This window comes from Trachurus trachurus (genome assembly GCF_905171665.1).
Source record: "Trachurus trachurus genome assembly, chromosome: 10".
Classification (NCBI taxonomy): Eukaryota; Metazoa; Chordata; class Actinopteri; order Carangiformes; family Carangidae; genus Trachurus; species Trachurus trachurus.
In genome coordinates, this window is record NC_139894.1 from 36,585,443 (window position 1) to 36,612,459 (window position 27,017).

The 27,017-nt window shown below is 41.6% G+C and overlaps 1 protein-coding gene across 1 annotated transcript in view; it reads right to left on the bottom strand.

Moving 5' to 3' along the window:
- LOC310992302 (alpha-1,3-mannosyl-glycoprotein 4-beta-N-acetylglucosaminyltransferase A-like) overlaps positions 1-26,616 on the bottom strand; it is a gene marked incomplete at both ends in the record, with an annotated part of 34,886 nt that extends 8,270 nt beyond the window's left edge. Inside the window, 11 exons of the mRNA XM_083980316.1 lie at positions 2,606-2,713; positions 3,485-3,615; positions 4,495-4,609; positions 12,953-13,028; positions 14,513-14,626; positions 17,683-17,729; positions 18,255-18,388; positions 22,574-22,714; positions 23,816-24,016; positions 25,995-26,220; positions 26,563-26,616. Coding sequence (XP_083836442.1) covers positions 2,606-2,713; positions 3,485-3,615; positions 4,495-4,609; positions 12,953-13,028; positions 14,513-14,626; positions 17,683-17,729; positions 18,255-18,388; positions 22,574-22,714; positions 23,816-24,016; positions 25,995-26,220; positions 26,563-26,616 — 1,347 coding nt within the window. The remainder of the gene's footprint in view (positions 1-2,605; positions 2,714-3,484; positions 3,616-4,494; positions 4,610-12,952; positions 13,029-14,512; positions 14,627-17,682; positions 17,730-18,254; positions 18,389-22,573; positions 22,715-23,815; positions 24,017-25,994; positions 26,221-26,562) is intronic.
- Positions 26,617-27,017: the final 401 nt, after the last annotated feature.

The following is a 27,017-nucleotide window of genomic DNA, read 5'->3' on the forward strand; positions in this document are numbered from 1 at the left end:
CGCTACCACCACAATTAGGCTGGTGTACTCCGTGCCGTAAACCATTCAAGATTTTTTCAGGTTCGGAATGGCACCCTTTTCCCATAAATAATTAAGGGTCGGCATTCCGACAAATTAAAGTAAACGTTCGGAGTGGCGGCCCTTCGGAATGGCACCCTGGAACCCTTCTAAAACCTGATGTGGTGTGTCAGTGTTTACCAGATGTGAGTCCCAGGTACTTAACCTTTCATGGGAATGACACAGTATAAAGATAGATGTTTGTGTTAAAGCTCCATACGGTATAAAGGTAGATGTTTGTGTTAAAGCTCCATACGGTATAAAGGTAGATGTTTGTGTTAAAGCTCCATACGGTATAAAGGTAGATGTTTGTGTTAAAGCTCCATACGGTATAAAGGTAGATGTTTGTGTTAAAGCTCCATACGGTATAAAGGTAGATGTTTGTATTAAAGCTCCATATGGTATAAGGCAATGGCAAGGCAAGGCAAGGCAATTTTATTTGTATAGCCCGTTTTTTACAAACAGTTTGTCTCAAAGGGCTTTACATGGCATCATAACAACATCCTCTGTCCTTAGACCCTCACATTCACTGAGGAAAAACTCCATGGAAAACCCTTAAAGGTAGATGTTTGTGTTAAAGCTCCATACAGTATAAAGGTAGATGTTTGTATTAAAGCTCCATACATTATAAAGGTAGATGTTTGTATTAAAGGGGTAGTTCAGCTTTTTTGAAGTAGGGTTGTATGAGCTACAAATTGGCATTTAGTATAGGCTAATATCTGCAGTAGAAAAGTCTCTGTTCTCTCCCACTGAGAAACACCGGTGCATCGCGCTGCACCAAGACACAGGCAGGACACTGTTGTCAATAAGGGACAGTCTTGAGAAGTCCTGTCTCAAAATAATACACCAGTTCAAGAGTAGGATCTAAAGTGCATCAGCTGGTCGGAAAAAAGTTAGTTTGGAACAAACTAACTCACTCTGTATTCCTCCACACAGGCAGGCTCTGTGACATGCTGTATCACTCCGCCTATCAGCTGTTTGGATCGGCGGTGTGGAAGAGGCGGAGTGACGCAGATATATTGTATTAATACTGTGAAAGTATGAAGGCTTCGGCCCACAGAGAAATGCACATAGTTTGTATTCAGCTGTCAGGACTTCCTGCAATTTTGTGATGTCACAACAAAGCAGTCATTATTTTCAGCCATGCCACAAGCAGGCGCGTAGGCAGTGGGCCTGGACGGGCCAGAGCCGCCCACACCAATCACTGGCCCGCCCGTAACATTTAATTGATTAAATTAAATTAAATTAACTGCAGTTAATCGATCGTTTTCAATGGGAGTCGTTCTGTGAAATGTAAACAAACAAAGCCGACAGACATGTAGCGGATCTCTGTTTACAACGTTGGTGCAGCCAACAAGGGAGAGAGGAGGTGAAAAGAGACACGACCGCTAAATCACAGAGGCCGGTGATGAGTAACGAGTCAAAAAGCTGCAGACACTGATAACTGATCACCGCCTGAAGAGTTTGAAAGTCTAGCCTTTAACTTCATGAACGCAGCTCAAACCGACCCGGTGCTTCAGCATGGTGACGCTTTGATAAATACAGTACAGTGCAGCTGAGAACAGCGGAGTTTCCTCTGCTACAGCTGATCAGCTGACATGTGGTCAAGACGTAGCTACAGACCTGTCACAGTCTCACGGTTCAACTTCATCCTCAGAGCTGTCTGTCTTCAGACTGTCCTGACCTGTCCCTGAACATCACACAGGGACAACATGGAGCTGCTTGTGTGATTGGTTACTGAGTTTTATTAATGTTGTTTACATAGGTACAGTTAAATATAGTTTATCATCATAGTGGCAGGAAAGATCATTTCATCTGTAAATATTGTGTTGGTCAAGAACAAGTTACAAAAAAAAGGTTGTGCAATAAAATGGTTAAAGGGATAGTTCACCCAAAATTCAAATTTCACTCATTATCTACTCCCCCTCATGTGGACTAAGAGCTGTGAGAATTTTCAGAGTCCTCCGTTCCTTCTCTGAGTTACGGGGGGGTCCGCGCAGCAGTATTTGTCCATATAATGGTTGTCAATGGATACCAACTTTCTTTCTACCAGGACTTTCTAAGCACTTTGATGATTGTAAGCACTTTATCCCCTGACACGGTTGTACTTTTGTACTACTGTCGTACTACGGTACTGAATCTGTATTATTATTATTATTATTATCCTATTGTACTGTAAACTGAATGCTGCTATTTTATAACATGCTTTTGTTTTTATTTATTGTTACTGTATTTGTACCAGGGAACATCTACTATGTATGGGACAATGGATGGAAATTAGCCTGTGGCTACAATCCGGCTTGTTTACGATTTTATGTTTCGTTCATGAACATGCACTGTCCCACCTCAAATAAATTGAATTGAATTGAATTGAACCTCTGATTGGCTCACTGACCTGTTGTGACTGGAGTTGATGAAGGTATGAATGAGTGTTCAGTGGAAAAAGATGAGGTAGCCTCTCCCACTGAGGCTGCTTCTCATCAGGAGTTAGGTAACAGTGAACAGATAGTGTGGTCTGTGGTGAGATAGACAGTGGAGAAGTACTGACCCTCAGCTGCTGAACTTTACCACGTAGAGAGGAGTAGAGGCCCACGTGCTGGAAGAGGGAGGGCTTGTACCTCTGCTTCAGCAGAGCCTTCTGCGCGTCACAGTGTTTCTGCATCAGACAACACAGACCATTACACACTTTATCAGGCTGCTGCAGCAAATCATTTACCACTGTCTCAGCTCTGTCAGGAACCTTTACACAACAGAATAATGTCTGCTCTCACACGTCACATCTATGATTAGCTAAAATTTCTTAGTTTTGCATCTGTCATTATTTTTTTACTGTGGCTCACGCCCAGTTCCTTTTTTTTTTTTTTTTTTTCACTTTTTTCTTTTTCTTTTTTTTATTTTTTATTGTGAAGTTGGACATTACAGTGGACAAAAACAAAATGTGACACAGATAACAAGAACAAATTGTGAAACAAACAACAATATTTGTGTTATTATGTGTGTGCGCACATGTGATATCTATGCAGGTTGATAACAGTAATGATAATAATAATAGTAATACTTCAATTAGGTAAAAGGAAAAAAAAAAGATAAATAGTTAATAATAGACATGGGGGGGGGGGCAAAAAAAAACAAAAAGGAGAAAAGAAGAGGAACGTAACATATTAATATCAACAACAATGCTATACTAATGATAATGATGAAGAGTAATGACGATAACAATATGGAGAGAGGATGGAGGAGGGAGGATCTAAAAAGCAAATCTTATATGAAATGTATTTATTTATTTACTTTACTCTAGTTTATGGGATGCCCCGGGGCCCACGCCCAGTTCCTATGTTCTATCTTGAAAGTGCATCTCTCTAGCTGTGTTTTTTCTTCCCACCTTCTCAGATATCCAGGCTGCATCTTGTTGTTAGCTCTCACTCACCTGGTCTTTCTCTGGGTGGCAGACTTTAACCCACAGGATGTGGTCCAGCAGCCAGTCTACGGGTTTGTCTCTGTGGAACATCAGGAAGAACTCAGTGATCATCGGGAGGTCACGGGTCCGAAACAGCTTCCCTGATACACACACACACACACACAAAATATTGTCAGCATACAATTTAATGCAAAAGTGGTGGAAAATCTTTGTATGTTGTGTCAAACTATCTATTTGGAGGATGTTTGGATAGAAATTAAGTTTTAACTGCAGTAGTCCAGGTTAGAGAGATCAGATGTTGGGTCCTGAGGTACTGACGAGCTCCTGGTCTGACTGAATATCTGTATGACTTGTTTCAATGTTCTCAGTGTCAACAAGGACAAAACAATGAGTTGTGTATTAGGATTAGTTAAAGGGACAGTTCAACATTTTGGCAAATTGGCCCATTGCCATCATCTCTATAGTCATAGCAGTAGGTTTGCTACCTTTAATTGTCTGGTGGACAAGATGTGACCTGCACATTCACCACGCTATGAGATAATAACACAACGTTACCAGACAGAGTTGTTTTAGAGGGAAATTCATGCAAAACAGCTGATGTGCGTTGCCTTCATGGTCAGTTTTTCAGCAAGCAGTCTCTGTATTTACCTCCAAAACAACTCTGTCTGGTAACGTTCCGTTATTATCTCATAGCGTGGTGAATGTGAATGTATTTGATGAGTTTGATGAGGGAAACCAAGAAATCCCATGAGCCTCCGTAGCGTAGCTCTGAGCAGCTCGTCGCTCTGCTCCGCCGTTCTAAAAACAGCTTGCACCGACAAATAAAGGTAAGAAACCTACTGCTATGACTATAGAGATTACGGCAATGGGCCAAAAATGTTGGACTATCCGTTTAAAATAGATGTGCTCATTATTGTAACTTAGAAAATCAGATCATGTACGAGGACACAGGTCAGTCTGATGGTTCACTGACAGAAGGAGACTGGACCGGCTGGTCAAAGCAGGTCTCACGCACAAACCTATGAATCCGAGCTGGGAGAACTCCAGGTAGAGCCACGGCTTTGAAGCTTCCTGGGTGGCAAAGGTCTTCATGTCGTTGTAGTATCCTGCCTTTGCAACAATATCGTCCTCTAACTAGAAAACACAGCACAAAAACTCAATTCAATCAGTGACTGAACATCATTTAAAAGGATAGTATCATTTTTTTTTTAAAGTGGGGTTGTATGATCTACAAATAGCCCATAAGTACTTTAATTGCAGTAGAAGACTCTCTGCACTCCTCCCGTTAGCAACGCCAGCCCATAATAGCCCTGCCCAGAGATTTACAACATACAGTGTTGTGAACAGACCCAAAGAAATGGCCTATTTTCGTGGCCTAAAAGAGGTTTTACTCACGTATCCCTCCGCCCAAGGTTAGCGCCCGCCGATCAGCAGTTGGTTAGGTCCAAATAAAAACTGTGTTTTTCCTGCACTTTGAAGGGCTGGAAAAATGTATATTATAGCGAACAATGGAACTGTGTATTTTTCCAGGTAAAACCTCTTTTAGGCCGTGAAAATAGGCCATTTCTTTGAGTCTGTTCACAACACTGTATGTTGTAAATCTCTGGGCAGGGCTATGGGCTGGCGTTGCTAACGGGAGGAGTGCAGAGAGTCTTCTACTGCAATTAAAGTACTTGGGGGCTATTTGTAGATCATACAACCCCACTTTTTAAAAAAATGCTACTATCCCTTTAAAGTGCAACAGGGCTCTGGTCCCTGTCAGAGCACACTCACAGACTTCTCTGTCTCTAGGTTAAATGCCACACTCCACTGGTTTCTGTGGTGTTGTCTCCATCCTTGGTGACGTGGGGTTTAAGTTTCACTCTGCATTGCAAGTCGCCAGTATTCAGAGTGTGGACAGCAGTTAAACAACCTAACAGCCATGTTGTACAGAGGATTAAAGAGCTTTAACTCAGCAGGGCAAAATTGGTGATTGCTGTCCAGAGAGATGCCTAGTACCTGAGGCTGCTTCTGTATCAGATACTTCAGTAACAACTTCACATCACCAGTCGTTGCTAATGCAGCTCCAGCCCACAGTGAAAAGCAGACAGTGGTGATGCTTAAGGCAAAGAGAGAGGAGGAGACCCTGAGCCCATTGTTTGTTGTGTTTATACTCCTCCTAGGTTGCACACTGAGACTGTGTGTAATTTCATTCACTCCATTATTGTCAGACCCCAGACGCAGCACCCATTCATCGCCATCCCAGGAGACTTTAACTATGCAACACTGGACTCCAGACTGCCAGCGTCTATCTTGATCAGATTATAAGATGCCCTAGAAGAAAGAACGGGACATCAGACCTCCTTTATGTAAATGTTAAGGAAGCCGATACTGCCTTCACTCAGAAAATCTGACATCCCACGACCACACACTCCCTCGGGACATGGTCTCCTGATGGATGCCAGAGGAGGCCGTGAGAGACTGGGGCATCCTGCATGAGGTACAACAGGCAGTCACACACTGTATTCCTGATGAGCTGAACTTCTGTATGGATGTTGTGTTTCCCATCAAAAGTGTGCGCTGTATCCCTGACAACGAGCCCTGGATTACCAATAATGTCAAGAACATTCTTAAAGGAGACATGTTCTGCCCCTTTTCCACAAATTAAAATAATTCCCCGGCGTCTTAAGACATGTCTGTTACATGCTTCAGTCAAAATCCCCCAAGGATCAAACATCACAGCTCTTTTCATCCTCTCTAAACAGCCCTGTTCAGAACGGCTGCTTTCAGTGCCTGTCCCTTTAAATGCTAATGAACCACTGCTTGCCCCGCCCCTTCTAGGGTGGGATTATGCTAATTTGAAACCTAGACTACGAAACCTTACATCACTGGAAGACAAGTGAGGGAACAGCTCATAAAACCACATGGATTTCAACCTAGGGAGTCTGAACATTACAGATTTTTCAATTCTCACATTTTGGGGCTGGAAGGCAAGACAAACACCCAAATATGTGTTAAAGCAATACTAGTAAATATCCTGCATTAAAATGAACAGAAGACATCAAAACTAAGTTTCTGTTTCCAGTGGATCATTTCAAAGTGAAAACACAAACATAATCCATTGCTAAAGTGCTGTTTTGCCTGTTCCCTCCTTGTTGTGACTCGCAAAAGTGAAAGTGAAAGTAAAGAGCCGGGTTCCTACCATGCTCCTCAAAGCTGCTTAGGGCCAGAGAAAGAGATACAGACCCCCTCAGACCATGACAGAGGTGTCATTCAACTTGTTGTAAGTCGATGTATCATCACAAAAGTTATGAAAATATTTTATGAAGGTTGAAAAGTTACTTAGTGCTGGTTTAAAGAGCCTTCAAAAAGTGAAATTTCCATAATATGTCCCCTTTAAGAGGAAGAAGAAGGCATTCCAGAAGCTGATGAGCAAGGGCAACTCCAGGTGCAACTGAGAGAGGCAAAGGAGGAAGGCAGAGAGAAGGTGGAGCAGACAAACAGCTTGAGGGAGGTCTGCAGTGCCATGGCAACCGTCACAGGCTGCAGTAAGGACAACAACAGAGGAGGGGGATGCTGCCAGAACGAACCGGCTCTACCTGCTTTTGAACAGGTTTGATGATGCAAACCAGCACCATGTCCATCATCTCTCCCAACTCCACGACCCAGACCGCCTCTGGCCAGGATCTGCTACACACAGCAGCTCACTCTCATGCAGACAACTTGAGGTGGAGGTGGTCCGGACCAACAGACACACACCATGTATCATCACACAACACCACGCCACACAGCTGCTCCTTGACAACCCTCCACCAGCTGTGGTTGACACCTTTACATGATCATTTCTGCTTTGCCACTGTCAGTCAGTACGTTTACATGCAGAGCTTAATCGAGCTATGCTCAAAATTCGATTTTGGTGTCAAGTCGGACTTCTGTCCTTGTCTCAATATACATGCAACTGAAAAAACCGAATAACTGACGGGGTCCGCCCCCTCATGCGGCGTCACCTGTTGTTTCAGCGGGTTAATACGCCGCCTGTCCTGCTTGTCTTGTTCATCTTTTAAAATGAAATAGTCTTTTGTCTTTCATGTGGGCTAACTAGCTCACCACGTTTATTTACTTCTTCATACAAGTACCGAATCACCTCTACAGGAAGTGTATCTACATGTCATTTACAATCAACAGCCCCCTCTATTGGTCACCACTGGTAATGACACATTAATATCAACACATCCCCCTTTCTTTGAAGTTATTAACTTTGAGCATAAGAAAACATATGCCTTAACACACTTATGTAATACCATTACGATAAGTCAGAATTATTGTAACCACAATTACAACATTTTCGTTTCTATATCAACTTCTTGTAAACTGTTATCTCTAGCTTGTTCTTTTGTTGAACTGTTCACCATATTTTCAATAAACACCAAGCTCTTATAGACAAGCAAACACATTTCAAAACCATACAATCCTTCTTTCATTCTTTTTTTTTTTTTTTTAACACATTAGAACAGTATCAGCATCCAATACACTGATTTAAAGGTCAAGTTTAACTGGTCTTTTGATCTGACGTTCAGATCGTCTTAGTACAGGTAACTCTGTGGAAGCATCACTTGTGTTCACCTGCACATGTCCATCTGATTTCAACTCAGGCACTGTGTCAGCCCGTGACACAGCATTCTTCTCATCTGCATCACCACACAGTGTCCCTTGAAAAGTCTCTTTGGTTTTCAGAAGGTTACGACGGTTTCTTCTGAACACATGTCCATCCTCAGTTCTCACTTCATAGGAACGTGGTCCTATTTCTTGAAGAACTGTCGCTTTTCTGTTCCATGCATCCTGGTCTTGGATTCTCACCACATCATCCTTTGCAAGTGGTTTGAGAGCTTTTGTTGATTTGTCATAACACTGTTTTTGTTTCCATTTCAAGTTCTCCATTTTTGACTGAATCTCAGGTTTCTGTTTGCTCTCTGTGTAGCGAGGCAGTGTAGTGCGCAGCTTGCGATTCATCAAAAGTTCTGCTGGGGAGAGACCACAGTCAAGGGGAGCAGACCTGTAGCTCAGCAGAGCTAAATATGGATCTGACTTACTGTCTGTAGCCTTCTTTAAAAGCTGCTTAATGATATGCACTCCCTTTTCTGCTTTGCCATTTGCCTGTGCATGCTGAGGACTGGATGTGACATGACGGAAACCATATTGTCCTGCAAACTGCCGCCATTCATTGCAGTTATAACACGGACCATTGTCACTTACTACAGTCTCTGGTATTCCATGCCTAGCGAATATTGACTTTACATGAGTAATAACACTGTTAGCAGTTGCACTTGTGAGCAGAGCAATTTCTGGGAAATTGGAATAGTAGTCAATAACTAACACATAATCTTTCCCATTACAATGAAACAAATCTGTTCCTACTTTCTTCCAGGGTTCAGTAGGAAGATCAGGAATCATCATGGGTTCCTTTGCCTGCTTGCTCTGGTGCCTTTTGCATGTTTCACATTTTCCTATCATGTTTTCAATGTCCTTGTTTATACCATACCAGTATACAGAGTCTCTGGATCTCCTTTTACATTTTTCAATTCCCAAGTGACCCTCATGCAGTTTCTGTAGTACTTCAGGTCTCAGGCTGTGTGGAATGACAATCCGATTGTCTCTTAATAACAGTCCATTTGCCACACTTAGCTCAGATCTGATGTGATAGTACTTTGGACAGGATCCTCTGGGCCAGCCAGTTTGGAGGTGTTCTATCACAGCTTGCAACTCCTTGTCTTTGGCAGTCTCCTCACTTATTTGCTTTGATTTAGCATCTGACACAGGCAGAGACTCAACTATCATGTTGACATGATTTTCTACCTCTTTTTCAGTGGAACTCACAGGACTCATCTCAGGAGCTCGTGATAGTGCATCGGCTAACACTAGGTGCTTGCCAGGTGTGTATATCAACTCAAAGTCATACCGTTGCATTTTCATGATGAGGCGCTGAATCCTCGGCGTCATCTCATTCAGGCTTTTCTTGATGATCGACACAAGAGGACGGTGATCTGTCTCAACTGTAAAAGTGGGAAGTCCATAAACATAACAATGAAAGATTTCCAGTCCATAAGTCAGTCCAAGACACTCTTTTTCAATTTGAGCATATCTGCTTTCAGTCTTAGTCATGGATCTGGAAGCATATGCTACTGGCTTCCAGCCTTCTCCTTCTGCCTGTAGCAAGACAGCACCAAGCCCGTCCTTTGAAGCATCTGTGGAAATCTTCAGTCTCTTGGTTGAATCATAATAGGCCAACACAGGAACAGTTGTCAGTGTGGTCTTTAATGCATTCCACTCTCTCTCATTTCTCTCTGTCCACACAAATTCTGTGGAATCATGAAGGAGCTCTCTTAATGCTGACGTCCTCACTGACAAGTTTGGTATGAACTTTCCTATAAAGTTTATCATGCCCATTACTCTAAGAACACCTTTCTTATCAGTAGGGCGTGGCATGCCTAGGATAGCTTTTATCTTTCTTTCATCAGGCTCAATGCCCTGAGCAGACAGCTTGTCACCCAGAAATGTTATCTCTTGTACACCAAATTGACACTTTGCACGGTTTAGTCTCAGCCCATTTTCACGTACTCTTTGGAGCACTTTTGTCAGTCTTTCATTATGTTCTTGCAGGGTGGACCCCCAGATGACCACGTCATCGACATAACAACGGACCCCTTCTAGTCCCTCCAACATGTTGTCCATGGCACGATGAAAAATCTCAGAGGCTGAGATTATGCCGAATGGCATTCTGAGAAACCTGTATCTGCCATAAGGTGTGTTGAAAGTGCAGTACCTTGAACTTTCCGCATCCAACTTGATTTGCCAGAATCCCTGCGCTGCATCAAGTTTTGAGAAATATTTGGCTCCTGCCATTTCACTTGCAATCTCCTCACGCTTCGGTATCTGGTAGTGCTCACGCCTTATGCTCCTGTTTAAATCACCAGGATCCATGCATATTCTCAGTTCTTTGTTTTTATTCTTTTTATCCACGCACACCATCGAGTTTACCCACTCAGTAGGTTCCTCCACTTTTGTGACGACTTGCATCTGAGACATCCTGTCCAGTTCTTTTTTGAGACGCTCTCGAAGTGGAGCTGGAACTCTGCGTGGCGCATGAATCACTGGTTGTGCATTTTCTTTTAGTTGGATTTTATATGTGTATGGCAGGCAACCCAGTCCTTTGAAAACATCATCATAACGTTGCACTATAGAGTCAACTGTGCGTGAGTGTACACTTATTGCTTCTGAGCAATTAATGTGATACACTCTTCTCACCAGGTTCAATGTCTTTGATGCAACTCCGCCCAGCAGTGACTCACGGCCCTCAGGTACGACTGAAAACAGTACATTGTAAGTTTTATTCTTCACTGTTACTTTTAGTCTGCACTGACCTTTGCTTTCAATGTCTTTTCCATTGTAGTCCTTCAGTGGCACTCTTTTCTTGATTATTTTGGGCTTTTCTTTCATAGCACTGATTTCTGTCATGCTGATCAGGTTCGCCTGTGCACCTGTATCAATCCTTAGTGCTACTATAGCTCCATTTATTTGAAGTGACACAAGCCATGTGTCTCCTTTTTCTGAGCACTTATCATTTTCCTCTGTGTCCTCCTTCTCTGTTTGTGCATTATCACATGACACCATCCCGACAAAGAAAGTCTCACTCAGGTCAGTCTCTTCCACTAAACGCACTGATTTGGGCTTGCTTTTAGAAAGACACTGTTTTGCAAAATGATTTTTTCCATAACATTTTGAACACTTTTTGCCATACGCAGGACACTGCCGGGGCTCGTGCCTGCCACCACAGCGCTTGCAGGAGTAGCTTGCATCATCTGTGCTTTTCTTTTGTGGCGTGAATCTTTTCATTTTATTTTTAACCACAGCTACTTTTACACTGTCATGTCCCGCAGTGATACCTGTTTCACTGAATGTCCTTGCGTGCTGTTGTGCTAACTCACTTGCGTGGCACTGTCTCTCTGCCTCCTCGAGAGTCAGCTGAGCATCCCGTAGCAGCCGTTCCCTGGTCCGCTTATCATAGATCCCGTACACAATTTGATCACGGATCATGGAGTCTTTCAGATCCCCGAAATCACATGATTGCGCCTTTAGTTTTAAATCAGTCACAAAGCAATCAAAAGTCTCTTCAGGCTGTTGCATCCGTGACCGGAACACGTATCTCTCATATACTGTGTTTTTTCTTGGCGAGCAATGTGCCTGGAACTTCTCCATTACCATGTCGTATTTACCTCTGTCTTCAGGCGATGCAAACTCGAACGTATTGAAAACTTCAATGGCTTGAGGACCCGCTACTGTGAGCAGCAGCGCTATTTTCCTGGCGTCGGACTTTGAGTCCAGTCCAACGGCAGCCAAGTACAGCTCAAATTGCTGCTTGAAACACCGCCAGTTGCCGTCGACATTTCCGACCAGTTTCAGTCCCTCCGGTGGCCTCAAAGTCTCCATCTCGAGTCCCAGAAGTTACGACCTGCCTTTCACTCCTGGTACCATGTCTTGTTCATCTTTTAAAATGAAATAGTCTTTTGTCTTTCATGTGGGCTAACTAGCTCACCACGTTTATTTACTTCTTCATACAAGTACCGAATCACCTCTACAGGAAGTGTATCTACATGTCATTTACAATCAACAGCCCCCTCTATTGGTCACCACTGGTAATGACACATTAATATCAACACACTGCTGACTTTTCTGTCACCTCGTAAAAAACTGAATATAAACAACTTAGTAGCTTAATAATAAATTCTCAACTGCAGTTCCCGACCAGACGCGTCAGTCTGGGCCGGATGCGCGCTGAGAATATGATACGGACTCTCTCTCTCTCTCTCTCTCTCTCTCTCTCTCCCTCCCTCTCTTTCTTTTAAAAAAAAACACTCTTGCTGGTTGCGCTGTGTGAAATGCATTGACTCGGCGCTGATGTTGGGTTTTTTTCTTTACTTTGCCGGGTTCGGGCGGCTTCTCTGCTCCACTTGGTGCCGTCTCTACTGTTGTGGAGCATGCGCACATGCATTGTCCAGTTATACTCCGACTAAGGTGTTTACATGACGGAGAAAATCTAATTCCAATCGCATTATCTGGATGTCTTAATCGGAGTTCTCAACTCCGATTTCAGTCGGACTAAGGTGTTTACATGCACTTCAGTTGTCCAGTTATAGTCGGATTAAGGCAATAATTCGTTTTTTTCAAGTGTCATGTAAACGTACTGATTGTCAGCTGATAGTAAATATGATGGGGACTGGCTGCATTGATCTGTAAAGGTCACAGGATTTCCTCTGTATTTGCACTTTTTCAACTTGTTAAATGTGGGACGGATCTATTGAATCACATAATTACTATACCTCTGTGCTGCTATAGGAGATACTGACCACAGCCACTGACCACAGACACTGACTGTCATGACTGCAACACCCTACCATGACTTTAGGAGCTAATATCAACTGTAGTCTGGCCTTTGACCCCTACCTGCACGTAATAGCTTCCTTTGTCCTGAGCATACAGCATGAGGAAGCTGAAGTCCAGATTCTGCTTAGTTCGCCACCTGAGGACACACACACACACACACACACACACACACACACACACACACACACACACACACACACACACACACACACACACACACACACACACACACACACACACGCACACACATCAACACAAAAGTATCTTTCAATAAAGAGTGGTGCTAAATCATAATTCCATCTTTGCAAATCTAGTTATTGCAGAGGGAAAGATAAAAGATGAAAGATAAAGATCTAAAGATCTGTAAATGTTTTTATGTAGCGACCGCAGCATGAAGGAGTGCTGCCATTCCTAAAGAAACAATACAAGACAAGTTATGTTCATTCAGGCAATGCAGAAGTCTTCAAAGCTCCAACCTGCCATGAAAATAACTAAGATACATTTTCTCCCTTCTTATGGCGTCCCTTTCATCTGTTTTTCTCCCTTTCTCTCACTATTCTTATTTTAAACTTAAGTTCTGTGATTAATGTAGTGTATTATCCACCTGAGCTTTTTTGTTCTAATATCTTGAATTATCTTGTGTTTTTCATGGTGTTTTCTTAACCTAAAAGTTAAGGGATAGGTCAAGGGTCATTCACCATTTGGATAGGAACTTCATTTGTGATGAGTAACAGTTAAATTCAAATAGAATAAACATAAATAAATGGAGATCATACAAGAGAGAAAGTCACACACACATACATTTACTGCAAGATGTTTAGATTAGGTGTCTAGTAGTAGTGTGGAATGTACCCTGAGAAATGTGTTTCTTGTCATCTACCCATCTCTGTGGGTCATAGTTTCTGGGGATACTTGACACTGTATCTATGTTTAAGTTAGCCTGGTCAAGAGAAAGAGAAATGTCAGAAGGTATAGGTTAGATTCTGTTTTTAGATCCTGTCTTTGTCTGACCATCTTTGTCAAGACTACAGTATATCCTTATATTGGGAGAAGGTGGAGTTTCAGAATTAGAAAGCGTATATAAGGTTTGGGGTTTAGGCCAAGAGAGAGAGATCTCATATTAGCACCAGAGATGCTCTAGGATTCGGCATTTTTGAACACTGCTCTTCTTCTTGTTAATAAACTCTTTTTGAATGCAAGTGAAGACGTGTTGGCGGTGATCCCTTCTTTTCATCAACACATCAATATACCACATTAACTTCAATAATGTTGAATAAATGAAATCACTTTTCAATGGGCACTTTTTTTCCATGGCTGCAGCTGCAGCTCTAGAACGTCTCGTTATCTGTGTCTCTGACAGATTTGGACCCAGTCATTCATCACACATCTGCTCAGGTACAACATATTCATCCACCACAGCTTGTGAACTATAGCTCTGTATGTAGACTGCAGCTTCAGTGGCCACAAACAGTTGCACACTATAGCTGCAACCAAGACTGATACTGATTTCCTTTCATGGTCCCATCCACATAAATGGAACCAGAGCTATAAATGTCAAGGTTAACGCAAACATCTCTACCATTTTAAAAAAAGAAAGGGGGAACAGAATTGTGAACATACTTGACTCTGTCCTTGGTATCTCCCAAAGTCTCTGCCAGGTTGCTGAAGTCGGGGTAGTAATACGCTGAAGGAGAGATGACTTCCACTAACCCCATCTGCACCTCGCTGGGGAAGCTGAGAAAAACAACAGTTTAGTGCAGACATCCACACATCAAACAGTCATGTCTTTATGTGGTTGCTGTCCAACTGTACTTCCACTATAGAAAAAATAAAAACATACGTATATGCTGACAAACTAGTTTGTCTAGTCCAGTTTGGAGAACAACAAAATATGAAACAGATTGATTTCATGTGATCAGTTCATTGTGTAGCTTAAAGCTGTTCTCCTGCATGTCAGTGCACACTGTGTTTACCTTACATGACGCAATGACACCTGACTTTAGAGATCCACACATGAACATTTGTGATGTAGATGAACTCTTTGCACTGCACTGCACACTGAAGATGACCTGAGAGCCTATACAGACAGATGCAACCATGACAACTGTCATCTCAAAGACTAATTACAACCAGCATGTTGTGAAAGTTCATTATGTCTACTAATTTAAAGGACAATTCCTAGCAAATTCAACTCGGAGGTGTATTTTCCTAACATTTTAGGTCTAAAAGAAGGAATCTGAAGATTTTCAGTTTAATTGCTCCTGTTTTGTGGTAGTTGTGTCTGTCCCCGCATCGCCACGGCAGCAATGAATGGGAGCGGATGCAAGTTCTGCTGCTTAGGCTGTTTACATCCCTCAAAGCCACAGACAGCGTCAGATGGCGACTCAAACATGCACCCAGAAGTTTATTTACTTCAAGCAAGCCGACATGTTTGTAAAACTAGATCTAATTCAAAGTCTCCCAGAGTCTAGCGCGAGACCCAAGTTGACGCTCGGTGTGTTCAGGTGCAGTGGGAAAGCTACCGTTTGTGTCATAAACAGTAGCTCCCACTGCACCTGAACACGCCCGTTTATCACCAATAAACACAGTAGATGAGGAGGGTAAAAAGTTACTGAGCTCAGGCTGTGTGACGGGGGTGCGGGGGTGGGGGTCCGCGGCGTGGAGCGGTGCGGGCATAGACGGCATAGACATGTGTCTATGTGTGCGGGTCTCTGACTGCAGCGGGGACTACCATGGATCCGCTCCGTGACACTGAGACTGACCGCCGGTGAGCGCTGTGGGACGGGACCGGGGCTCAGACAGCACCGCTAATGGTGACAGCGGTGATACGAGAGAGACTGCCGTGCCGTGTAAAAAAAAAAAAAAAGTGCCACGTCACGACTTCCTGTATCTGGCCCTTCAAAATAAAAGCCCCATAACCTTTCCTATACAGTTCAGTCATTGATGTTGGCTTAATTTTGACAAGACACGGCTCCAAATCTTTTTTTTTTTTCCTGCGACCAATCGACCAATGATTTTTTGGTCGACCAATGCTTGGTCGACTATTTGGGGGCAGCCCTATAATCAGCCACTGATATCAGGAACTGTCATCCGTCAGTCAAACGTCTGAGACACACACACACACCGAGCTCGGTCTCGCCACAAACATTGAATATCCCGCCCGCTCTGTAACGACCAATCAACTCGTAGGAGGAGGAGCGACAAACAGGACAAACGGCCATTTCTGAACACCTTTAAAAAGAGTAATCAGAGTGTTTTCCACTCTGAGGCTTTGACAGTGATATTGGAGATTAAATGACTTTGATTACAGTTGCTATCAACATGCTATCTGTCTCTCTACAGGTCTTTCTCCCTCTGGGCCTGTGAGCCTGGACTTGATTTGTCTGGACTTGACTTGACTTGAGACTGGAGATATGGGACTCATTCAGTGAACAATCTCTCTCTCTCTCAGCGTAGCACAGATCTGTCAAGCTGAATCTCATTCCCTTCCATGGGCCAGATCTACTAAACTAAGGTTTGCGTGTATAAAAACAGATGCAAACTTGATAACATCTGCAAAAAATGTGCAAGCTGACTTTCAGACAAGCAACACAACACGTGTGTTTCCATCGAGAAGAGAAAAACACTGTGAGGAGACAAGTGTGATATTGCTTAATTATTCTTCCCTTTAACTGATTGTAACTACTTCTATATTATTCTACTTTTACTCTTCAGATATTGTTTTATCTACATTAGTAATGGTTCAAAAATGTTTTCAAACTGTCAGTTTTAAATAAATCTGAGTAGACTTTAGCCTTTCAATTTCTTCATACTGATCTTCAACAATTTCCAACCATTTCATACTCTTCATATATTGTTTCATCTTGCTTCAGCAATTTCTTCACTTAAAGGGATAGTTCACCCAAAATTGAAATTTCACTCATTATCTATTCACCCTCATGTGGACTAAGGGCTGGGAGAAGTTTCAGAGTCCTCCGTGGCTTCTCTGAGTTACAGGGGGTCTCGGCGTAGCAGTGCATGTCCATATAACGGTTGCAAATGGATACCAACTGTCTTCGTAACAAAAAGACACACCAAAAAACATCCAAATACCTCCATGCTGCTCGTATCTAATGTCCGTCTTGTATCGAAGCCCCGAAATGCGAAATTGTCCCGAAAAAAAAATTAAATAAGTCTATATTTCAAGCTTGTTTGTAGCGGAAGCTCCTCTTCCCGGTTCGTCAAATTTGGACGAACCAGGAAAAGGAGCTAATGAGTAGATAATGAGTGCAATTTCAATTTTGGGTGAACTATCCCTTTAATTCAGCATTGTTTCAACAATTTATTCAGCTCATTCAGCTTCCAGCTTTCAGCATTCACCCGTATTTCCTTCAGGAAATGCATTCTCTAGTTTCATTTTGTGTCTGTGGCAAGGTCCTTCCAGACTCTTTCAGTACTGCAGTTTGCATGTTGTCTTTTAGGCAGTCATCACCGTGTTTACGCACTATTTATTACTATTTTATTTACAAGTAAAGTACATACAAGTCAAGTTTAAAAGAAAGCTTTCATTGTGCGTTATTTAATATCAAATCAATGTTTCTACTTGTCTACGTGATGAAACAGGGATGATAATAGTACTTGGGATGCTTTGAAATCCTTAGATCTATCTATGCAGTGTTCTGTGACTGACTGGCCTGTAGCAGAGCAGAGCTGCCAGCTGAGACTTGAGGTCAAAGACTGTCCATCTATTGGTCACAGAGGACAGGAAACCACACAAAACAAACAAGGATTTGATCAGAATTGGAACTCACTTTGTCCTGATGGTCTCTGCCACACTGTTCACATAGACCAGATCCGTCTGGTAGGAAAGGGAGGGAGGGAAAGACTGTCAGTGATAAAGATTAGGTTCTACTGTGGTTAGTTAATGTATAAACACTGATGGAAGACGTATAAACCTTATCACCTGTGTGTGTGTGTGTGTGTGTGTGTGTGTGTGTGTGTGTGTGTGTGTGTGTGTGTGTGTGTGTGTGTGTGTGTGTGTGTGTGTGTGTGTGTGTGTGTGTGTGTGTGTGAGAAACAGAGACAAGCAGCAACTACAGCTCCTATTCTTCCTGGTTTCTCTCTTTGATCTGATTTAAAAGTCTGCGTGTGAATTCTCTGTAAATGACGACATCAACCTGACAGGTGGAAGGAATTGTTGAGTGAAATCGAAACCTGGTCCGACAAACTGGTTTTTTGCAAAACAAGTTTGTAATACTGTTAACAAGGAATGCAAATAGTTCCATTTTAGCTGTGAGTAAGATGAGAGCAATGTCACTGTCATTATCTGTGCAGTGGATCTGCAGCTGAAGCCGGCGGGGGTGGGGCTGTTGTCGTGTGTTACCTCGGCCACGAAGATGATGATGAGCAGATCTTGTTGCTGAGAGGGCTGAAGGCCGTAGAGCAGAGAGCTGAGCGTGCTGACCAGGTAGCTCTGCTTGTCACGCTTCACTGTGGGAATACCCAGCACCATGGACACTGAGGGAACACACACACACACACACACACACACAATCATACACACACACATCCAGGCAATGTTAACTGCTTCTCACACTTTCTGTGAGCTCAGTGTGTGGTGCATTGTCGTGCACCTACAGTTTTGTAACATTTAAAGGGACAACGAGGAGTTTCTATTTGGTTATAAAAAAGTCTCACGTTAATGTGGATGAATCTACGTTACCCACACTTGTTAATGGGCCCATTTTCTATAAATATATCGTTTTGTCTCTATTGTTATTTTGTTATTTTAATTAATGGTGGAAATGCTGGGCGAGCCGACCAGCATTTCCTTACTTTCGGTTTCGCGGACATTCATGAGAATAACGCCGCCGAATCGCCGTTTATGGTCGGGACTACGACGGTAACTGAACCTCTTTGAACCTCTGACTTTAATTCTTGATGAATGAAAACATGAGTCTAAGAAGAATTCTACGGTGCGCGTGGAGGCTCATAAATGTAGTGTGAAAACACTTTGCTTTTCCAAAACTCCTCGTTGTCCCTTTAAGAATCAACTTGGTTCTGACAGAAAATCTCTTATCCTTCTAACATAGAGTCTGCATTGCAAAGCTTTCAACCAGAGATCAACCCATTAAAGGAGAAGTAACACTTTTTTACAACCTGGAACTTATTTTTGGCATAAAATATGGTGGTTTACTTTGGTGTCACTAGGAGTCCTTTGGACGATATTTGGATCCATTCAGAGCTGTGTATATCCATAGAGTGGGAGTGATCGAGGCACCGAGATGCAGCCTCTAAATAACATTATCTGCTATGAAACTGGTTCATTTCACCAACATGTTGTTATATTCACTAGTGCTGCTGTTCCCCTTTGAGTCCAGTTGCCTGTTATCATCATCCGGGGTCTGTAGATTGACCTACTGATCATTTTTATAAATATAATACCTGTCTAAACAGTATTGTTCTGTACATAATTGCTAATAAAGCAATTTTCTCATTTTCTTCTCTCTTTTAATAATTTGCTGATTGATATATATATATATATATATATATATATATATATATATATATATATATATATATATATATATATATATATATATATATATATATATATATACAGGTAATAAAATACAGAAAATTAGAATATCGTGAAAAAGTTCATTCACTTCCCCATGATTGCGAACTGTACTGAACCAGACAGAGAGCTTTTAAAGGCTCAGGAACCCTTTGCAGGTGTTTTGGATTAATTGGCTGACAATTTGAGCTACAACATTGAACTTTTTCACGATATTCAAATTTTTTGAGATTCTGATTTTGGGGTTTTCATAAGCTGTAAGCCATAATAATCAAAATTCTAACAAATAAAAGCTTGAAATATCTTGCAATGCCTGTTATGAGTCTAAATAATATATTCATTTCACCTTTTAAGTTGAATTACTTAAATGAATGAACGTTTTCACGATATTCTAATTTTCTGAGTATTACCTGTATATATATATATATATATATATATTTTTTTTTTTTGTGTTGTAGTTTTTTGTGTTTTTTATTATCATAATATATTATTTAGTTATTTACTTACTTATTTTTCATTCCATTACTCACTTGATACTTGTTTTATGTCATTATTACTGGTATTTCGATGACATCCGGGTGGCCATCTCTGAGCACCCGGAGAGAAACTCACTGGCTGCTGATGATCTATAAGGCTCTCCTTGGTATGGTTCCTTCCTACCTCTGTTCACTCCTCCGTCGAACAGAAAATCGATATGCCTTAAGGTCCAGTGATATTTATTGTTTGAACATTTCTAGAGTGCGGACTGAATTAGGGAAAAAAGCGTTTAGTTATGCCGCTCCATTAACATGGAACAACCTCCAGGCTGAACTGAAATTGTCTGAACTTGTATCTCTTGGTGTATTTCGTCACTTCCTAAAGGTCCGACAACAAAAATCATTTGAGCGGTGCCTTTGCTGACCAACCTTGTCACCATGACCCCCTTGCTCCTTGCACTTTTGTTTTAACCTCTATTGTACTATGGCCCTATTTATTATAATGTAATATTGTAATGTATTTTGTATTTTATAATGTTGACGACGTGTGCTGCTGCCCTCTTGGCCAGGTCACCCTTGAAAATGAGATCTTGACGACTTTGAACGTGATGGACGTCCTCACCGTTTTAAAGACAGAGTCTACAGATGAGAAGCTCACAGCTGGCCAGAGAACAACAAACTGCTGCACGTCCGTGAATAGATGGTAACTGGTGGTGTTCTTGTGGAATAGAACTAGTGAATCATAACAACATGTTGGTGAAATGAACGAGTTTCACGGCAGATAATGCGTTTTTTAGAGGTGCCCCAATCACTCCCACTCTATGGATATACACAGCTCTCGAATGGATCTAAATCTCATCTGAAGGACTCCTAATGACACCAAAGTTATATGGGTGAGTAAACCATCGTATTCTATGCCAGAAATTAGGTCTAGGTTTTAAAAAAACGCCACTTCTCCTTTAACTGGACATTTCATAAACTATCATCAGTGCAGAAGTTCAGCTCAGATAGTGGCTGATGGCTGCAAAGTCGACTACATCAGGTTATTGTAATCTACACACAGAGATAACATGTCTGTCACTTCCACAACTTCATGCACAAATTAGCATGGTCAGGATGTTTGGTTATTGGTTAAGTAGCACCGGCTGAGCTGAACTTCTGCATTAATGATAGGCTATAATACATCAGTGTCTTCCAGCTTGAAGACTATAACTTTTTATTGGACTGTTATTAGTTCTCTTAGTTGTTCAATCAATCATTCACTTCAAATCAAGTGAGCTATGGGCCTTTTCCTGCTCCAAACTAGCCTTGTTCTTAAAATCCACTATCTGCTGGCGTTGTAAGAAACAAAAAGGTACTTTTTTTCATATGTTTTGGTCATGTGACTCACTTTACTTTTTTGGGAATTCTGTCATTCAGTTATTATCTCAGTGTTTACGTGTGTCCATTCCATTGTCATCTCGTTTGTGTCTTTTGGGAACTAATACATCTGATAAATGGAATAAACATCAGTGCAGGTACATACAGTAGACGTTGCCATGTTGGCAGCCAGGAAGTGGTTAACCTTGAAGTGGAAGGAGTCTGAACCCCCATCAACAGTCCATTGGTGGAAAGAACTTTCAAGCTTTCGTACTTTGGAGTCAGTATACTGTATATTACAGGAGTAAAAACAGATCCTCAGATTTTTTTAAAAAAATTTGTCAATCTCATATTGATTTTGATTTTGGGGGTTTCTTGGGCCAATATAGGGCATAGTGGAGATGGTATGATCTGTGTTATTGTTTTGTTGTATTGTGTGTGGGTAATCCCCACCTTTTTGATTTGTTTTATTTTTTATTTTATTTTAGTTACAGTATGTTTCGCTGTTTGTTTTGTTTTGTTGTCATCGTCTAGTGTGTTTGGAGGGTATATGATTGGTTGTTGTTGTTTCTTTGTTGTTGTTTGTTTGTTTGTTTGTTTTGTGAGGGAACCAGGCCCATTTGGGATTGAATGACTGTGATATGAAGTGTTGTATTTTTTTTTAAAAAGGAAAATATTTTTCTTTTCTTTTCCTCTCATTGTTAAAGGGACAACGAGGAGTTTCTATTTGGTTATAAAAAAGTCTCATATTAATGTGGATGAATCTACGTTACCACTTGTTAATGGGCCCATTTTCTATAAATCTATGGTTTTGTCTCTATCGTTATTTTGTTATTATTAGTGGTGGTGGAAATGCTGGGCGAGCCGACCAACGTTTCTTTACTTTCGGTTTCGTGGCGACGCCGCCGAATCACCGTTTATGGTCGGAACTACGACGGTATGTGATCGTCTTCCAACCTCTGACTTTAATTCTTGATGAATGAAAACATGAGTCTGTCTTGCGCCGGTCAAAGAATTTCACGGAGGCTCATAAATGTAGTGTGAAAACGCTTCGCTTTTCCAAAACTCCTTGTTGTCCCTTTAAGCTGACTTGTTTGGTTTGATTTATCTGATTTTCTCTTTGTGGGGGAACATGAGATTTGGTGATCTGAGTTCCTGCTGTGTGTACCCTGTGGTTAAAAATGAAAAAAATAAAAATAAAAATAAAAATCCACTATCAGTCCACCTCTCCACTCAACAGTTCTAAGTGTGTGTGTTTTTCTGGTGTGTTGATGTGTGAGTGCTCCTTACCTCCCCTCCGGCCCTGTCCCAGCACCACGTTGGGCTCCAGGCTGCCTGGCTGTTGGTTGAGGTGGGGCAGGTACAGGTAAATGTTGGACTGGAACACCTGATTGGCTGAATCACCTGGCATCTGCACGGCTGTGTGTGTCCCTGGGAGGTGGGAAGGAAGTGGAGGTGTTCAGTCAGTACAAAGGCTAAACTATTAACTGAGCCGAGACTTTGTGAGCTACTCGTAACTCTTTTTATGGTGCTCATTTAAGTTATGCTTTTCAGAGGTTCTCCTTCCCCTTAGTGTGTTACGGCTTTGGGAAAAAATGTAATTCACTTTTGCAGTCCAACACTATATATGTTTCTTGACAAATCTTTACATAGTTTGTCACGTTATTTCGAAGAAAGGTGGTGTTTTTAGGATAAGTCCTGCCCAGTGTTGCAAAAAGTATAGCAAAAAATCTATCCATTTAATGTTTTAATAAAATAATACTTTTTATAAGTAAACTTAAATGCACTGTAGGTGACAAAATATTTAGGATTTACTGTATATCATTCATTTGTAGTTACACCATTTGACATTTTAAGGGGATTCAGTCTTACTTTTGGTTCAAAAAAAAAAAAAAAAGAAGGTTCAAATGACATAAAACCAACATGAATACAAAATGTACACTTTAAGAAATCTGATGCTTGCTTTTGTGTGTGTGTGTGTGTGTGTGTGTGTATATATATATATATATAGTATATATGAAGAGTTCATTTGCAAAAGCAGATAACTCCGTTTTTAAAAAATTCTAGAATCTTCATTTTTTATTTTTTATTTACATAAGGTGATATCAGTCAAACCAAAGTTGAGTGACTTTGAGATGTAACAAAACAGACGTATCTCAAAAAAAATAAAGTTTTATTGAAAACAACACTATGCAAAGAATAATTACAAAGCCTCAGCTCATTTTTTTCAAAATGGCACTTATCTGCTTTTGCAAATTAACTCGGGTCACTGAGAAAATTCTATTGAGTAATTATTATTATTATTTTTTACTGTATTACAATATAGTATACCTTAGTATATATGTATATATATACACACACAAACACTATCAATATAATATAGTTATAATAATATATAGTTTTAAAGAAAAGCGTGATCTGCTCCACTATCACAACCACAAGATGAAGATATTTAAACAGAGGTGTAAGAGGATGGGAGATGCAGTAAACATGGGCTCTCTGGGCCCCGGGGCCCGGGGGTCTGGGCTTTACCTGGTTGATGTGGCGGCTCCTCCTTCCCTGGGGAGGGAACGGTGCTGGTGGTGGTTGTGTCAGTGGTGGAGTGGGTGAGGTCAGCATCTCTTGACGTGTTCCTCAGCTGCTCTATGATGACGCTGAGGTCTTTGCTGATGTTCCTCTCCCACTCCTCAGCCAACAGCAGACGGAGCTCCAGGTCCTGCACCGGTGAGTTCACTGACCAAATACACAGAGCAGATAAGAGGGCCTGTTGAAACTATGAAGAACAGTCTCTATGTGTTTGCACACATCACTGTCTTAATGTTAAGAGCAGAGGGAACCTGGGGAGTTTACATGTTCTCCCTGTGTCTACATGGGTTCCCCAGCTTCCTACCACAGTCCAAACACATGCACACTGCTTTAATAGTGACTCTAGCTTGCCTTGTAGGTGTGAATGTGAGCTTGAGTTATTTGTCTCTATAAGTGACCAGTTCCATCCACCACTCTGCATGGGTAAGACAGACTATCCACCCTGTGTACTGGCTTACACTGCAGCCAGTCTCTTCATGTTAAAGGTCCCATATTATGAAAAATAATAACTCCCTGAGCCTACCAACTCCTAGAATGAGGAAAGCAGACGGGTCCTGCATGGACTCTGCAGCCCAGCGACTGGTAAAACGGAGCTAAAACAGGCTGTTCAACCTCAGCTCCTGTGGTGATGTCACGACGGGAGTGAGGCCGGACCCTCAGCGCCATAAAACACCTACCACGTCTATTTCTATGGCTGCAGTGCACAGCAAGAAACTCCTGAGCTAAATTGATGAAATACCGACCAATCTTTAGTCATAAAGTGGTAATAATCTTTGCCGTGTACAGTAACCGTGTTACTTAAAGGTGCAGGCGCAGAAACAGCTTGTTCTCAGTAGAGCTCATTTGAGCGACTTTTAGACAGCTGACATTCAGGACCACGGATCAGTTTGGGGCAATACATTTACAATACAGTTTAGTTGGACGTCTGACAGCTGAGTGAAATTGAGTAAAACGAGTATAATATGGCATCTTTAACTGTATCCATGACTGTTAATGAACGTATTCTTATCAGCCTCAACACCACTCCTTTACTTTCTGTCATGGCCTTAGAGCCTGGATCAAATTGTTGTTTTGACTCACATCAAACTTTCACTGATTTTACCTTCCCACTGACACTGACAACAACTTTGTTCAATTTGATCCTATTCACAGCACTGAGTCTGACAGTGAAGCTATGAGAAAGGAGTATGACAGTATTTGAATAAGGAGAGAGAGAGATAATGATTAATTAATTAATTAATAATAATAATAATAATAATAATAATAATAATAATAATAATAATAATAATAATAATAATAATAATAATAATGGCTTAGATTTAGCTCTTTCCATGGTACCCAAAGTGCTTTACTGAAACCAGTATTCATCCATATCACACTCATACAGTGGTAAGCTACACCCGTAGCAGCAGCCACAGCTGCCCTGGGGCAGACTGACCCACACAGGAGAAACTTGTTCAGTATTAAAAAAGGGAGTGTCAGTCAGTCGGCCTCTGTGATACCATGATTTTAATCATGTCAAACTCATCTTGGTGAAACTCAGAAGCAAGTGGCAGAGCAGACAAAACTTCAACTCCATCAGGGATATAAGACTGTGGTGTAGGTCAGCATGTTGGCCCTATCCTGGCATCCTAATTCACAGCGTGACGTCACACCTCAATAAAACACATTCTTTTTAAAAGCTGGAATTCCCCAGATATTCCTCAGAACGAGTTACTCTTACAACCTGACACACAGCCGGTGTTGAGCTGGGGCTTGGCCCAGTTGTTCAGCCTAATGTTAGAATTAGTTTTCATTTTGTATTGGGTCAGATAATGAAACAGAGAACCATACAAATAGCCCATACTGCTGTTGTTTAACGTACAGACTCGACAGCCTTCAATGTGATATGTAGGCTACTCCCATTTAACACTAAAGTTTGTTTGTGGATCAGATACTGATCCAATCCAACTTTGCTTTGAACAACTGGGATCAAATTAAAGATGGACTATGATCCTGGAGGGAAAAACAAGGGGTTTCAAGTTCAGTTCATTCCAGTCTATGATTTCAACTAGCCTAGTCAGTCAAGCCTTAACGCGCAGCTTCCTCTTGGCTCTAGATTTACTTCTCTCTTGTCTTTACTCACCTCCATCACGTGTAACCGATGTGATCCAGGTGACCGACAGAAAACACAGAGCAGCCAGCAGACATTTCAATCTGAAGGAGTACAACCTCATCTCATTTCTCCCGGACAGACAGCGACTCTGCGCCGGTCTCCGGTGGACAGGACAGGACAGGACAGGACAGGACAGCAGGTGGATGTGAGCGGCGCAGGTGAGCTGCAGGTAGTCAGTGTGACTGACGGCTTCATTCTGCTACAGGATCACAGCTGTGTCTCCACCTAGCGGCAGCTGGAGGAAGTGACCGGGAGGTGAGGCTGCTCCTGGTCCGGCTGCAGACCCGGAGACCGCAGATTCAGACCCGCACGTTCAGACCCCTTGAGGAGATTTTTCAGAAGATTTTGGACTAAATAAATAAATATAACACCAAGATCTAATTGTTTGTGAAGCTTGGATTACTTTTAAACTTAAAAAAATTAATATATTTTGGACTAAATAAATAATTAACCTCCAATGAAATTACATGCATTTAAATGTATTGCATGGGGTTATAATGACAAAACAGTCAGCTCGGTGTCTGCAGCCAACACTGACCCCTGCTGGTGGACCGGGGGACCGTGTGTCCTTCAGAGTCTCACCGAGGAACATGTCACAGTTTGATTGTAAAACGTCATAGGAACATTCCTCAGAGAACATGAAGAACATGTGTTGAAAATGAATATAGGCTACATTCAGAAATGTTCAACTAATAATCTGTCACAACATAGCCTTATAGGCTAATTCTCATGGGATACCACCAAAATTTATTTTCTTTTATTGTTAATTTGAGTGTTTTCTCTTTTGTTAGGCTATATATTGCCATATATTTGTAACTTTACTGTACTGTAGCCTACTGTTACTGTTGTAAAGACTGAGAGCTGGAGAGACTGAAATGTTTGTTGTTACTACAACTTTCAATAAAGTTGAAAAAATAAAATAAAATAAAAATAAAGAACATGTGTTCAATGAACGTGACAACGTGTTTATATTATAACGCCATTACCGTTACT